This window comes from Artibeus jamaicensis, unplaced genomic scaffold (genome assembly GCF_021234435.1).
Source record: "Artibeus jamaicensis isolate MK-2021 breed Jamaican fruit bat unplaced genomic scaffold, CSHL_Jam_final contig_1028, whole genome shotgun sequence".
Classification (NCBI taxonomy): Eukaryota; Metazoa; Chordata; class Mammalia; order Chiroptera; family Phyllostomidae; genus Artibeus; species Artibeus jamaicensis.
The window spans coordinates 5,783,546-5,799,003 of record NW_026521201.1 but is presented as its reverse complement, the minus strand read 5'-3'; the positions used below and the strand labels follow the sequence as shown (position 1 = coordinate 5,799,003).

The 15,458-nt window shown below is 38.5% G+C and overlaps 1 protein-coding gene across 2 annotated transcripts in view; it reads left to right on the top strand.

The window, feature by feature from the left end:
* The window catches only part of KDM5A (lysine demethylase 5A), a 133,198-nt gene that overhangs the window by 23,527 nt on the left and 94,213 nt on the right, over positions 1-15,458 (top strand). For both annotated transcript variants that reach the window (XM_037139864.2, XM_053662431.1), the window contains exons 6-8: positions 13,135-13,240; positions 14,630-14,721; positions 15,290-15,448. In XM_037139864.2, coding sequence (XP_036995759.2) covers positions 13,135-13,240; positions 14,630-14,721; positions 15,290-15,448 — 357 coding nt within the window. The remainder of the gene's footprint in view (positions 1-13,134; positions 13,241-14,629; positions 14,722-15,289; positions 15,449-15,458) is intronic.

The window sequence follows — 15,458 nt, the reverse complement described above, 5'->3', positions numbered from 1 at the left end:
GTTCAAGACTTTTTCTTTAAAGAACAACCCATACTTTTTCTTGAGCTATGTTTTTCATATAGTAAAATGTGTATGTCTTAGTGTACATTTTGATGAATGTTTATACCTTTGGAACTAGGACTGATTCCCTCTTTTTATACCACTGTATGTCATGATGTTTTTATAGTTGTCCTGTAATCTATTAAAACTTTTTATTCCTTTTTGATAAGCAAATTGTTTCAAATTTGGTTAATAGGAACACGTTCAAGCTGGTTCATGATCTTTTGACATGTTTCCATCAATTTTTGAGCACTTAAGTGCAAGAAGGGCTTACGATCTGCTTGTTCTATCTTAGACCTGTAATCAGCTATCCTGATTAATTTTAGTGGGAAATGGTTTTTAGAAACCAAGATCTGAGCAGAAGTTGTGCTTGTTCCTACTGGTATACCATTGTTTATAGGCCCTCTTAGTGGTCAGGGCTGGGAAATAAATTTTTAAAACATTATGACTTTATATTTTCAGGTCATACTGATAATTCCAATTCTAGTGCAGGATCACCAGGTTTTTGGTGTTAATGTTGTAGTGCAGGATCACCAGGTTTTTTGGTGTTAATGTTGTAGTTCTTTTGCTAGCATTTTGAGTTGGTAACTTAATTCATTTATTTTTATTCTTTCATTTTGATATTTTTAAGACTGTAAAATTTCCTGTAATTACTGCTTTAATTTGTTCCACAGAGTCTGATATGGTTTTTTAATCATGATTTTTTTCAATCATCAATAGAAAGTTGAAAAATTCCAGGTGGGAGGGCCTTTTGATTTTTTATTTTGTTTTCCTACTTTTATTTCAGTAATATCAGAAAATGTCATTTTATTATTTCTACTTTTTGGAACTGCATTGCCTGTCTGTCAAGGTTATATTAGGATTCACTGATTAAAATACTTTGATATGGCACATACTATATTCTCAGTTTGTTAGCTTTTATTATCAGGTACTTTGCTTTAGTAGGGGTAAAGGATGTATAGTGTTGTGTTTAATGTTGGACGAACTATAGAGGTTGATAAGTATAGCCAAATCAGTTTACTAAAGTTTAAAGTAAATTTTGAATTGCCATTTGGTTGGCTTGATTGATGTAGATCTTTTATTAGTGTAGTCTGTATATCAGCTGTATTCTTATTGACTAAGTGTATTTAAAATAAATTTTGTTTTAGCTTTTTATTTATTTATTTACTTATTTTTTATTTTTATTATATATTATATATATATAATTATCTTTATTATATATTTTTTCTATTACCATTTAATCCCCTTATACCATCCCCCCTCTGCTCAGGAATCACCACACTGTCGTTTACATCTGTGAGTCCATTTTCCTTTTTGCTCAATCCCTCCACCTGATAACCTCTCCTCCAGTTCTCCTCCTGTTCTCCATATATGAATCTGTCCCCATTTTCTTTGTCAGTTCAGTTTGTTCGTTAGATTCCACATATGAGCGAAGTCATTTGGTATTTTTCTTTCTCTGATTGGCGTATTTCACTTAGCATAATCTTCACCGGGTTCATCCATACTGTTACAGAGGGTAAAATTTTCCTCTTTTTTATGGCCAAGTAGTATTCCATTGTGTAAGTGTCCCGTAGTTGTTTTATCCACTCGCCTACTGATGGATACTTGGGCTGCTTTCATATCTTGGTGATTGTAAATCATGCTGCAGTGAGCATAGGGAGTGTTACGATCTTTCAGATTAGTGTTTTAGGTTCCTTCAGATATATTCCCAGAAGTGGGATTGCTGGGTTGAAAAGCAGATCCTTTTTTAATTTTTTGAGGGATCTTCATACTGCTTTCCACAGTGGCTGTACCAATCTGCATTCCCACCAGCAGTGCAAAAGGGTTTCCCTTTCTCCACATCTTCACCATCACTTGTTTGTTGACTTATTGATGATAGACATTTTGACAGGTATGAGATATCTCATTATGGTTTTAATTTGCATTTCTTTGTTATTAGTGACATTGAGCATTTTTTCATATGCCTATTGGCTATCTGTATGTCTTCTTTGGATAAATATCTATTCAGGTCCTTTGCCCATTTTTTAATTGGCTTGCTTTTTTGGTGTTGAGTTTTGGAAGTTCTTTATAAATTTTGATATTAATCCCCTATTAAATGTATCGGTAAATATGTTCTCACATTGTGTGGGTTGTCTTCTTATTTTTATTTATTTTAGAGAAAGGGGAAGGGAAGGAGAAAGAGAGGGAAAGAAATGTTTATGTGTGAGGGAAACATTGGACAGCCAACTTCATTATTTGTTCAAATAACCTTTCCACTTATTGTTCTTCCTCTTCCCCTTTTGGTACCCCTATAATTTGGATGTTGGAACATTTAAAGTTGTCCTGGAGGTTCCTAAGCCTCTCCTCATTTTTTTGAATTCTTATTTCTTCATTCTTTTCTATTTGGTTGTTTCTTTCTTCCTTCTGGTCCACTCCATTGATTTGAGTCCCAGTTTCCTTCTCATCACTATTGGTTCCCTGTGCATTTTCCTTTATTTCATTTAATGTAGTCTTCATTTTTTCATCTGATTTGCGACTAAAATCAACCAGTTCTGTGAGCATCCTAATCACCAGTGTTTTGAACTATGCATCTGATAGGTTGGCTATCTCTTTGTCACTTAGAAATATTGGCTCTGGGGCTGTGAGCTGTTCTTCTGCTTGAGCCATAATGTTTTGGTCTGGTGACACCTGTTATGTATGAGGGGCGGAGCCTTAGGTGTTCACCAGGATGGGACAACTCAGGTCGCTGGGGGTGAGGGTGGGGTCAGAGAGGGAGCAGTGGTGTTTTTTCTGTTCTGTTGGATTTTGGTTCCCTCTGCTGCTTCCCACAAGCAAATTGGGCCATTCCGGTGCTGGTTCCCCAGGTGGGTGTGCTTGTGTGCATTTTAGGACCCTTTGGGTCTCTCCAGTGAACTCTCCTGTGAGGCTGAGAGCCTCTCCCGGTGCCTCAAGCCTGGAAAGTTTTTCCATTTGGTGCTTTTAGGCTTTAATTTCCGTCACTGGAGCCCTGGGTTGCGTGGTCTGTCTCACTGTCTGCTTTTTTGCCTGGTTTATCTGTGTGAATGTGTGTCCATAGTCAGCCAGCCACCTGGCGCCCTCACTGGGTCTGCCTGTTGCCACTCCACGCCTGGGATCTGCCAACCGCTGCTTGAGTGCCTGGGTCAGTCTGGCAGCCACTGCTTTCTCTTGCCGCGACCCCTTTCAGCCAGCCGCCGACTCCACCCCTCTTACTGGTCTGGATGAATGGTTTGTTGTTGTCAGACTTCGGTACAGTTCAATTTTCTGACTGTTTTGGTTGTGTTTTTCTTTCTAAATCTTTGTTGTCCTTAAATTTGGTTGTGTGAGGAGGCACAGTGTTTTCACCTACACCTCCATCTTGGCTAGAAGTCTATTTTGTTGATGATTTCTTTTGCTGTGCAGAACTTTTAGTTTGGTGTAGTCCCATTTTTAAATTTTTTGTTCCTCTTGCCTGGGGAGAGATTTCCAATAAAAAGTTGCTATGACCAATGTCTGAGACTTTGTTGCCTATGTGTTCTTTTAGAATTTTTATGGTTTTGGGTCCAACATTTAAGTCTTTGATCCATTTTGAATTTATTTTTGTTTGTGGTATGTGAAGGTGGTCTAGTTACATTTTGCTGCATGTGTCTGTCTGATTTTCCCAATATCATTTATTGAATAAACTATTTTTAGCCCATTGTATGTGCTTGCTGCCTTGTCAAATATTAATTGACTGTAAAGATGTGGATTTATTTCTTCCATTGAACTCTATTCTCTTCCATTGATCTGTGAGTCTGTTTTTATGGTAGCGCATTGTTTTGATTACTGTAGCCTTATAATATAGTTGATATTAGTTAGCATGATTCCTCTAACATTGATTTTTTTTTTTCAGGATCACTGTTGCTGTGTGTAGTCTTTTGTGGTTCCATATAAATTTGTTCTAGTTTTGTGAAATATGTCATTGGAGTCTTGATAGGAATTGGTTGAATCTATAGATTTATTTGGGTACCATGGACATTTTAATGATGTTAATCCTTCCTATCCATGAACATGGTATATACATCCACTTATTTGTATCTTCTTCAGTGCCTCATAATTTTCTGACTATAGGTCTTTTACATCCTTGGTTAGGTTTATTACTAGGTATTTTATTCTTTTTCAAGCAGTTGTGATGGTTTGTAATTACCCTGTTTTGTTAGTTCATTATTAGTGTACATAAATGAAACTGATTTCTGGATATTAATTTTGTATCCTACTTTGCTGAATTCATTTATCAGTTCTAGTAGTTTCTTGGTGGAATCTTTGGGGTTCTCTATGTGCAGTGTCATGTCATCTGCAAATAATGAGAGTTTTACTTCTTTCTTTCCAATTTGGATGTCTTTTATTTCTTCTTGTCCAATTGCTATGGCTGGGACTTCCAGTACCATGTTGAATACAAGAGGTAAAAGCAGACATCCTTGTCTTGTTCCCTCTGTTAGGGGTAATGCTTGTAGTTTTTGTCCCTTGAGTATGATGCTGTCAGTTGGTTTGTCACTTATGGTCTTTATTATGTTTAGGTGTGTACCTTCTAATCCTACTTTGCTGAGAGTTTTGTTTTTTTAATCATGAATGGGTGCTTGATTTTATCAAATACTTTTTCTGTATCTATTGATATGACCATCAGTGGTTCTTCCTTTATTTTATATGGTGAATCACATTTATTGATTTGCAACCTTGCATTCCCAGAATAAATCCCATTTGATTGTGGTGTATGATCTTTTTGATGTATTGCTATATTCAGTTTGCTAATATTTTGTTGAGGACTTTAGCATCTGTGCTTATCGGGGATCTTGGCTATAATTATCTTTCTTTGTAGTGTCTTTATTTGGTTTTGGAATTAGGACTATTTTGGCTTCATAAAATGAATTTTGGAGTCTTCCCTCTTCTTGAATTTTATGAAGTAGTTTGAGAATGAGAGGTGTTTTTCTTGGAACGATTGGTAAAATTCCCCTGTGAAGCCATCCAGTCCAGGGTTTTTGTTTTTTGGGAGGTTTTGATTACTGCTTCAATTTCACTAGGTATAATCTGTCTATTCAGATTCTCTGGTGCTTCCTGATTTAGTTTTGGAAGAGTATATATTTCCAGGAATTTATCCATTTCATCTAGTTTGTCCAGTTTGTTGGCATATAGTTGTTCATAATATTTTCTTAAGATCCTTTGTATTTCTTTGGTGTTAGTTATTATTTCTCTTGTTTCATTTCTGATTTTATTTACTTGAGTCTTTTCTCTTTCTTTTTTTTAAATAAATTTATTTATTTTTGAATTGTTTATGCTGTTACAGTTGTTCTATTCCCCCCTTCATTCCCCTCCACCCTGCCCCCCCAACCCCACCATTACCCCCCTTTAGCTTATGTCCATGTGTCTCAAGTCCTTTAGGTTCTATATTTCCCATACTATTCTTGTCCCCCCCATCTATTTTCTATCTACTGTCTATGCTACTGGTTTTCTGTACCTTCTCTCCCCGTCTCCTCCTCCCACTCCCCTGTTGCTAACCCTCCTTGAGATCTTCATTTCTATGTTTCCACTCCTGATCTAGCTGTCCTTTTAGTTTGCTTTCGTTTTAGGTGTGGTTGTTAATAACTGTGAGTTTGCTGTCCTTTCACTGTTCATGTTTCTTTAACTTCTTTTTCTTCGATAAGTCCCTTTAACATTTCATATAATAAGGGCTTGGTGATGATGAACTCCTTGAATTTGGTCTTATCTGAGAAGCACCTTATCTGTCCTTCCGTTCTAAATGAAAGTTTTGCTGGGTAGAGCAATCTTGGTTGTAGGTCTTTAGATTTCATGACTTGGAATATTTCTTTCCAGCCCCTTCTTGCCTGTAAGGTCTCTTTTGAGAAATCTGCTGACAGCCTGATGGGGACTCCTTTGTAGGTGATTGTCCCCTTAGCTCTTGCTGCTTCCAGGATTCTCTCCTTCGTTTTAATTTTGGCTAATGTAATTATGATATGCCTTGGTGTGTTTCTTCTTGAGTCCAACTTTTTTGGTACTCTCTGGGCTTCTTGGATTTCTTGGAAGTCTGTTTCCTTTGCCAGATTGGGGAAATTTTCTTTTATTATTTGTTCAAATAGTTTTTCCACTGGTGGTTGTTTCTTTCCCCCTTCTGGTACCCCTATAATTCGGATATTGGAGCGTTTATAGATGTCCTGGAGGTTCCTAAGCTTCTCCTCATTTTTCTGAATTCTTATATCTTCATTCCTTTCTGATTGATCATTTTTTTCTTCCTTCTGGTTCACTCCATTGATTTGAGTCCCAGTTTTTTTTTCATCTCTATGGGTTTCCTGTGGAATTCCATTCATTTCCCTTAATTTAGCCTTCATATGTTTCTCTAATTTGTGGCTATAGTCCACCAGATCTGTGAGGAAGCTGATGACCAGTGTTTTAAACTGTGCGTCTGAGAGATTTGCTATTTCTTCGTCACTTAGATTTATCTCCGGGGCTTTGAGGTCCCCCTGCGACATTTTTGGTCTGTTCTGGCCCTTTAAGTGAGAGAAGCGGCGCCTTGGAGTCCCAGGTCGCTGGGTTGTGACGCTGTATGTGGGGGCGTGGTCAGAGCGGGGAAAATGCCGCCAGCCGCCGCCGCCGCCGGTCCGACCGCTCACTCCCTCACCCGCGCGCAACCGGGCAACCACAGTCAACTCGCTGCCACCGCCTCCCCACTGACTCCTCCGTAGTCGCTCACCCGGTGGGCCGCTCGGTCGCTCACTAGGTCCAATCCTGGGTTTGGAACCCGTGCGACTGGATTCGCGCGTCTGGATTCCGCGCCCCGGTCGATCGAGCTCTTCTTTGTAACTCCTCACCCGACGCTGGTTTCGCCCCTTAACGGTCGGGCCGAAGAATTTGTTGTTAGCGGACTTCCGAAAAGTTCAGTTTTCTGTGTTCTGGTTGTGTTTTCTGATGCTAATATTTAGTTGTCCCTAAACTTGGTTGTGTGAGGGGGCAAGGCACATCCACCTAAACCTCCATCTTGGCGGAAGTCTCTCTCTCTTTTTTTCTTGATGAGTCTGGTTAAATGTTTATCAGTCTTGTTTACCTTTTCAAAGAACCAGCTCCTGGATTGATTGATTTTTTATATCATTTTTTTAGACTCTTTTTTCTTATTTATGCTCTGATGTTTATTATTTCCTTCCTTCTACTCATTCTGGGTTTTGTTTGTTCTTTTTCAAGTGCTGTTAAGTGTAAAGTTAGATTTTCTTTTTGAGCTTTTTCTTGATTTTTTTAGTTTAAAAAAACAAAAATAAGGACACAACAATCCAAAATCTGTGGGACATGGGGAAAGTAATCCTGAAAGGGAAATTCATAGCATGCAGGCCATGAATTTCCCTTTCAGGATTATTTTCCGTGTCCCACAGATTTTAGATTGTTGTGTCCTCATTTTCATTTGTTTCCAGGTATCTATTGATTTCTTCCTTGATCTCATTGTTGACCCATTTAGCTTCTATGACATTGTGTGTTTTCGGTGTTCTTGTGGTTGATTTCTAGTTTCATAGCATTGTGGTCAGAGAAGATGCTTGATATGATTTCATCCTTCTTAAATTTATTGAGACTTGTTTTGTGTCCTAACACGTGGTTTCTCCTAGAAAATATCCCATGGGCACTTGAAAACTGTGTATAATCTTTAGGAGTGAAATGCTCTGAAGATACCAATTAAATCCATTTGATCAAGTGTTTCTCTTAAGGCTGCTATCTCCTTGTTGATTTTCTGTCTGGAAGACCTATCTGTTGAAGGTAATGGTGTGAAGTTAAAGGGGTGTTAAGGTCCCTGACTGTAGAACTGTATTTCTGTTGTTCTCTCCCTTTATGACCAACACGATTTACTTCATATATTTAGGTGCTCCTAAGTTGAGTGTGTGAATGTTTACTAGGATTATATCCTACTGTTGGATTGTGTTCTTTATCATTATGTACTATCCTTTGTCTTTTACTATAACCTTGGTTTTAAAGTTTGTTTTGTCGGGTATAAGTACTGCTATCCCAGCTTTTTTTCCCTTTCCATTTGCATGGATTATTTTTACTTTTAGTTTGTGTATATCTTTTGAACTGAGATGTGTCTCTTGGAGCAGCATACATATGGGTCTTGTTCTCTTATCCATTTCAGCTAATCTTGTGTCTCGTGGTTGGACCATTTAAGGAGCAGGAGAGAAACATCAATGTATGGTTGCCTTTCATGCATCCCCTACTGGGGACCTGGCCTGTAATCCAGGCATGTGCCCCGACTGGGAATCAAACCAGTGACCCTTTGGTTCACAGGCTGGCACTCAGTCCAGGGAGCCACAATAGCCACGGCTCTTCTTCTTTTTATGTTATTTTATTTTATTTTATTTATTTATTTATTTTAATTGATTATGCCATTACATTTGCTCTATTCCCCCCCTCCATTCCCCTCCACCCTGCATACCCCTCCCCCACCATTTCCCCCTTTAGTTCATGAACACGTGTCTCAACTTCTTTAGATTCTGTATTTCCCCTACTATTCTTACCCTCCCCCCTATCTATTTTCTATCTACTGTCTATGCTACTTATTTTCTGTACCTTCTCCCCCCTTCTCCTCCTCCCACTCCCCTATTGCTAACCCACCATGAGATCTTCATTTCTATGGTTCTGCTCCTGATCTAGCTGTCCTCTTAGTTTGCTTTTGTTTTAGGTGTGGTTGTTACTAACTGTGAGTTTGCTGTCCTTTCACTGTTCATCTTTTTTATCTTCTTTTTCTTAGGTAAGTCCCTTTAACATTTCATATAATAAGGGCTTGGTGATGATGAACTCTTTGAATTTGACCTTATCTGAGAAGCACTTTATCTGTCCTTCCATTCTAAATGAAAACTTTGCTGGGTAGAGCAATCTTGGTTGCAGGTCTTTGGTTTTCATGACTTGGAATACCTCTTTCCAGCCCCTTCTTGCCTGTAAGGTCTCTTTTGAGAAATCAGCTGACAGTCTGGTGGGAGCTCCTTTGTAGGTGACTGTCCCCTTAGCTCTTGCTGCTTCTAGGATTCTCTCCTTCATTTTAATCTTGGCTAATGTAATGATGATGTGCCTTGGTGTGTTCCTTCTTGGGTCCAACTTCTTTGGGACTCTCTGAGCTTCCTGGATTTCCTGGAAGTCTATTTCCTTTGCCAGATTGGGGAAATTCTTCTTTATTATTTGTTCAAATAAGTTTTCCCCTGGTGGCTGTGCCTTTCCCCCTTCTGGTACCCCTATAATTCGGATGTTGGAACGTTTAAAGATGTCCTGGAGGTTCCTAAGCTTCTGCTCATTTTTCTGAATTCTTATTTCTTCATTCTTTTCTGTTTGATCATTTTTTTCTTCTTTCTGGTCCACTCCCTTGATTTGAGTCCCAATCTCCTTTCCATTACTATTGGTTTCCTTTGTATTACCATTCATTTCAATTAGTTTAGCTTCCATATGTTTCTCTAATTTGTGACTAAAATCAACCAGTTCTGTAAGGATCCTGATAACCAGTGTTTTGAACTGTGCATCTGAAAGACTGGCTATTTCTTCATCGCTTAGATCTATCGGTTCTGGGGCTCTGAGTTGTCCTAGAGCCATTTTTGGTCTATTCGTGCTGTTAAGTAAGTGGAGGGAAGCCTTAGTTGTTTACCAGGACTGGGCGACCCAGGTCGCTGGTTTGTGAGGCTGTGTGTGGGGGCGTGGTCAGAGAGGGAGCAATGGCGGTCCTCTCCGCTAGCCCAGCCCGTCCAGTCACACCACTTGCCCCAGTCACACCACTCTCCTGGGGCTTGTTTATCCGATCGGAATTGTGCGAGCCTCCTGCCCTGCACAGGCTTCCCTTCTCACTGGTTTCTCCACACGCAGATGCGCGACCAACCGACCGCCCGCCCGCAGACAGCCCGCTGCGCCTCTTCCCTGTGCTCTCCCGTAGCTAGCTCGCGATCAGCGCCTATCAGCGCCTTCGGCTGCTTGCGCACTGCGCACCACCCGGGAATTTTTTCTTGCTAACCTGCTCCGCTGCTGGTTTCGCTTCTCTTACCAGTTTAGCTGAGCATTTAGTTGTCTTTGGACTCCGTATTGTCGATTTTCCGTGTGGCTTGGTTGTGATTGTTGTTAAAAATAGTTGTTCTTAGATTTGGTTGTGCACAGAGGCAAGGTGGTTCCTCCACCTACGTCTCCATCTTGGCGGAAGTCCCCCACGGCTCTTTTTCTTAAAGCAAGCCTGTTAACATTTATTGCAGTACTGGTTTGGTGTTAACAAACTCCTTTAGCTTTTTGTTACTTGGGAAGTGCCTTATTTTTCCTTCAATTTTAAATGATAGCCTTGCTGGGTAAAGTAGCCTTTACTCTAGGTCTTTGCTTTTCATCACCTTGAATATTTCATGTACTCCCTTCTGGCCTGCAATGTTTCTGTTGAGAAAGCAGATGACAGCCTAATTGGTGCTCCTTTGTATGTAACTATCTGCTTTTCTCTAGTAGCTTTTAGGATTTTCTCCTTGTCCTTACAGCCTTCTCATTTTAATTATTATGTGTCTTGGTGTATGCCTGTTTGGGTCCAAATTATTTGGGACTTGGAGCTTCCTGCACTTGTGTATCTTTTTTCTTCACCAGACTAGGGAAGTTTTTAACCATTCTTCAAATAGGTTTTTTTGTTTCCTTGCTCACTCTCTTCTCCTTGTGGTATTTCCATGATGTGGTTGTCATTATGCTTCATGTTCAAAATGTTTCTCAAGCTCTCCTCATTTTTTAAAAATTCTTTTTTTCTTTTTGCTACCCTGTCTGATTGCTGCTTTCTACCTTGTTTTTCACATCACTGATTTGATCCTCTGCTTCATCTAACCTACTGTTTATTCCTCCCAGTGTATTATTTACTTCAGATATTGCATTCTTTAATTCTGACATGTTCATTTTTATGGTTCCTATGCCTTTTTTCATGCTGTTGAGTATTTTTATAATCATTACTCTAACCTCTATCTGATAAATTGCTTGCTTCCATTTCATCTAGCTCTTCGGGAGTATTTTTTTGTTCTTTCATTTGGGGTCTGTTTCTTTTTCTTCCCATTTTCGCTGCTTCTTTGTGTTTATTTCTGTATATTAGGTAGATCTGCAGAGAGTCTGGTGTAAGCCTTTGTCAGACACTGCTTGTGACTGGCCTTGGTCAATCTGTTTAGAGCTGTCAGCATGTGGCTGTCTGTGCTGGGCTTGTTTGTATGCAGAAAGAACTGGGCTGGCTGCACACTAAGGCCACCTTTCATCCGTAGTAGGCCTGGTGGAGGGTCAGCTGAAGCTTCATAGAGCTCCAGAGCTCTGCCTTAGTTATTAAACTAATCAGTGGTATAACCTCAAGCTGTACTGAGAAATTTAAGTACCACAGGGTGGGGCAGAGTAATTCCTATGGGCAGAGAGGTTGCTTCCCTCAGGCTGAAGCCACTTGGAGGGCAGTGCTCTCTCCTTGAGAAAGATTGCCCCTGCAGTATGGGAAATGACTCGGCACTGAGAACCTTGTATATGTTACTTCAGTTCTCTCCCCAGAGCCACCAACCCCAGACTGTCCTCAATCTCTAGTCCACTCTGCTCTCTCTTTGCCGGAGCTCAGGTTAAGTGTCTGGAAATGAAATTTTGTTCGTTGGCCCTTTAAGAGGCTGAGTTTTAAGTTCTGAGTTTCCACCCATCTCTTCCTGACAGACAGAAACCCTCTGCTTTTCATACCAGGGTGTCATCTGGGTTGCTTTCTGGCTCTGGTGCTGTCAGCTGGGGAGCCCAGCTTGGGGTTTAGACCCCACGCTTCTCAGGGGAACCCCCGGGCTGCTAAAATATCTGTCTGAGTCTTTAGTTGCTGCCCGTGGGAGCCCAGCCAGAGCTCTCTCTTCTCTGTACTCCCTACCAGTCATGTGTGGTGAAGTGTTTTCTTCTATCTATTCATGGTTATAAGGCTTCTTTCCAGCTATTGATCAGTTGGTTATTCAGTATGATTCCTCCACAATTTAGTTGTATTTCCAGTTTGGTTATAGGAGGAGGTTAGTGTAGCTTCCAGTTACTCTTCTGCCATCTACAATAGATTTTGATTCTTTACTTATTAGTCTCTGTTAAGAGATATGGTTCATCTAAATTCAAAGTATAACAGTGGCTGTCAGGAACCTATCATTTTCAAGTACTAGAATATCAAATGATAGTTGCTTAAACATTAACAACACAGTTTTCATATAAGGACATGTTTTTTACATAAGATTCTCAGAGATACAGGCAGTTCTAGGATTGATAACAGCAACTGCACATTGTCATCAACAGCCCAGGCTGTTTACATCTTTATTGCCTTGCTTTCTTCAGTGTATGAATGACATAGCTATGTCCTCCTAATTGCAGTGTGTCTGCTGCACAGTCAGGCACTGTTCTTTCACCAGACTGAGTCTCCTAGGAGTAGAAAAGGAAGTTGGGGCAAAAGGGCTAACTCTTTGAGAAACTTTCTCTTTTTATTAGACGATGAAAATCTTTCTCCAAGGCTTCTAGTAGCTCTTTCATATGTCTCACTGGCTAGACCAAGATAACATTCTAATCCCTAGCTAGGATATCACCAATGAAGAGAATAGCATGGGCATAACTAGCTTAGGACAATCATATGCATCTGTTGGGATGGGCATATATTCTCTCTAATCAGAATTGGTGTCCATTAGCAAGTTAGAACTTCTTTTAACTCTGTAGAATTTTCTGGAAAGTTCCTGGAAATAGAACTTTCTATTGAGTTAATCATTTAATTATTACCAGTAGTTTTTGTCTCTGGACAGAACCTAATTAACAACTGTGCATTAATGAAAGATTTTCTTTTGTGGAAAGGAGTCTGGGTGTTGTATACCTTTGATGATGTGTGCTCAACTGTAACAATGATGCAGCAAGTGGATCAGAGAAGAAATAATTTTTTCTTCCTATTGAAGAAGACCTTTAAACTTTTATATTTTTAAATTGAATTTATTGGGATGACATTTGTTAATAAAATTATATAAGTACAATTCCTGTAAGACATCATCTGTATATTGTATTGTGTGTTTACCACCCTAATCAAAATTTTTTGCTTTACTAAGAAGTAAATGTATAAATCAAAATAATTAGACTAATGTGAGTTTGTTTTTGTTTGGTTAGTCAGAATCTGGAGAAGTGAATAGAAACACAGAACTGAAGAAACTTCGAATTTTTGGTGCTGGGCCTAAGGTTGTGGGCCTGGCAGTGGGCGCCAAAGATAAAGAAGGTAAAATCTGTTACTTGGTCATGAAGAGAAATAAGGTATAACGATATGGTCATAGCAAGGTTCATATGACATTTGTATTGAGGTCTGCCTTGGCATCTTGCAAAGACTTGTAAACTTGCAACATGGTTCCTAGACAAGTCACCTCTTTTTATGTTAGATAATAAGTTTAATGTGTAAGGATCCATATTAGTTTGAATTTTTATAATATTTTGGGAGAGAAATTTTCCCTTTTCATGTCTAATGTGACACAGAAATCATAGTAGTTTCTGAAGGCTAGTTTATGAGAGAATGGTGAAATTAGTTTCTCAGTGATCTAAGTCATGTAACTTTTAAATTCAAAGACAAAGAGGATTCTTTGGCCTTTAGTATCAAAAGTTAGTGGGGAGAGTTTATGACTTAAATTCTAACTATAATTTTTTAAAAGATTTTATTTATTCATTTTTAAAGAGAGGGGAAGAGAAGGAGAGAGGGAGAGAAACATCAATGTGTGGTTGCCTCTCACATGCCCCATAATGAGGACCTGGCTTGCAACCCAGGCTTGTGCCCTCATTGGGAATTGAATTGGTGACCTTTTGGTTCACACAGCCTGTGTTTAGCCCACTGAGCCACACCAGCCAGAGCTAAATTCTAACTATAATTTTGATATTTTTCTGTAATTGCCATAACATATTATTATACTTCATTTAAGTAACTGTTTTAGGAAAACTTGGTACTCTTAGCATGCTTGAAACTTTTGTGTGAATAAAATTACTAATGCAGAATCAAGTTCCACTTTTCTCTGTATGTACATGTCAGTTTTAAAACTTAACAAAGATTGTGTTAGGTGTGTTTTCACTATGTAAAGAATTAATGAAATGCTATAATAAAAAATCATCGCATTTTATGGTATCAGTAACTAACTCGTAATTCAGGCTATGGACTGAACTCTGGAGGATCAGATAATATTGTGCCATCATCCTCAAAACGTTTAGTGTGATAGGACTCAACTAAATACATTATCATGTTTTTATTATTACTCTTTTAAGAATTAAACACTTTATCTTTTCCATTCTTATAATTATTGTTGTATTGGCTGGCAATGTCATAAAACTAGTCTCAAATTAGTCCTTGATAAGTACTACATACAGTCAGTAGAGAATTAGTAGTTAAACTCTGGAACTTGATTTGCCTGGATTAGAATCTCAAATCTGCCATTAACTGGCTGTGTGATTTTGGGCAAGTTATCTAACTTCTCAATACTTCTGATTCTTTATCTTCAAGGGGGGATAATAGTTTTCTATCTCATAGTGTTGTGAGTCTTTAATTTGAGGAATTTTGAATAGTGTCTGGTCCAGAGTAAGCTCTCAACTTTAGTTTTTACTATTATTATGTAACTATTTTTATTTTAAGATGAGGTCTCCCGAAGACGAAAAGTTACCAACAGGTCAGACGCATTTAACATGCAAATGAGACAACGGAAAGGAACTCTCTCTGTTAACTTTGTAAGTGTTCTGAGATCTTTCAGGAGGGAAAGGATTTATTTTTATTTAGTTTTTCACTTTTTATCTTGCTCTAGTATCTTGGTATGCTATTTAGTTAATTTATTTGGTTAGAAGACTTAATGGTGAATCTAAAGTTGTAGCTTTGGTTATATAATGTTAACCTTTTTTGTACTGTATACTTGAGTAACTAAGTGAGAGAATGAATATGAATCTGTAAAGTCTTGAGCTGTTAGATAGTGCTCAGTATTCATTCTCTAACAGAGCATTGTGTATAGGGAAGATGACTTGGTATATCTTATATCTATAAATTAACTTTCAAGTACCCTAAAGAATTTTTCTTTATTCTTATAACTCAATGTGCTCTTATTAACTTGCCTATAGTAGCTGAGAAAATTTAGAAAGTTTTATGAGAAGCTACTTAAAAGTACATTTATTTAAAATATTCAGGATTTAAATTGTCTTTACTTCTTAGTATACATTATTTTGTTTCAATTAAGGGGTTCCTGGTGAAAATTTAATATTACTTATTATAGAAAAGAGAATTTTATTTTATTTTGTTTTTTAACAGGTTGATCTCTATGTTTGTATGTTTTGTGGTCGGGGAAATAATGAAGATAAATTGCTTTTGTGTGATGGATGTGATGATAGCTATCATACCTTTTGTTTAATTCCTCCATTACCTGATGTGCCAAAAGGAGATTGGAGGTGTCCAAAATGTGTTGCTGAGGTACAATTTA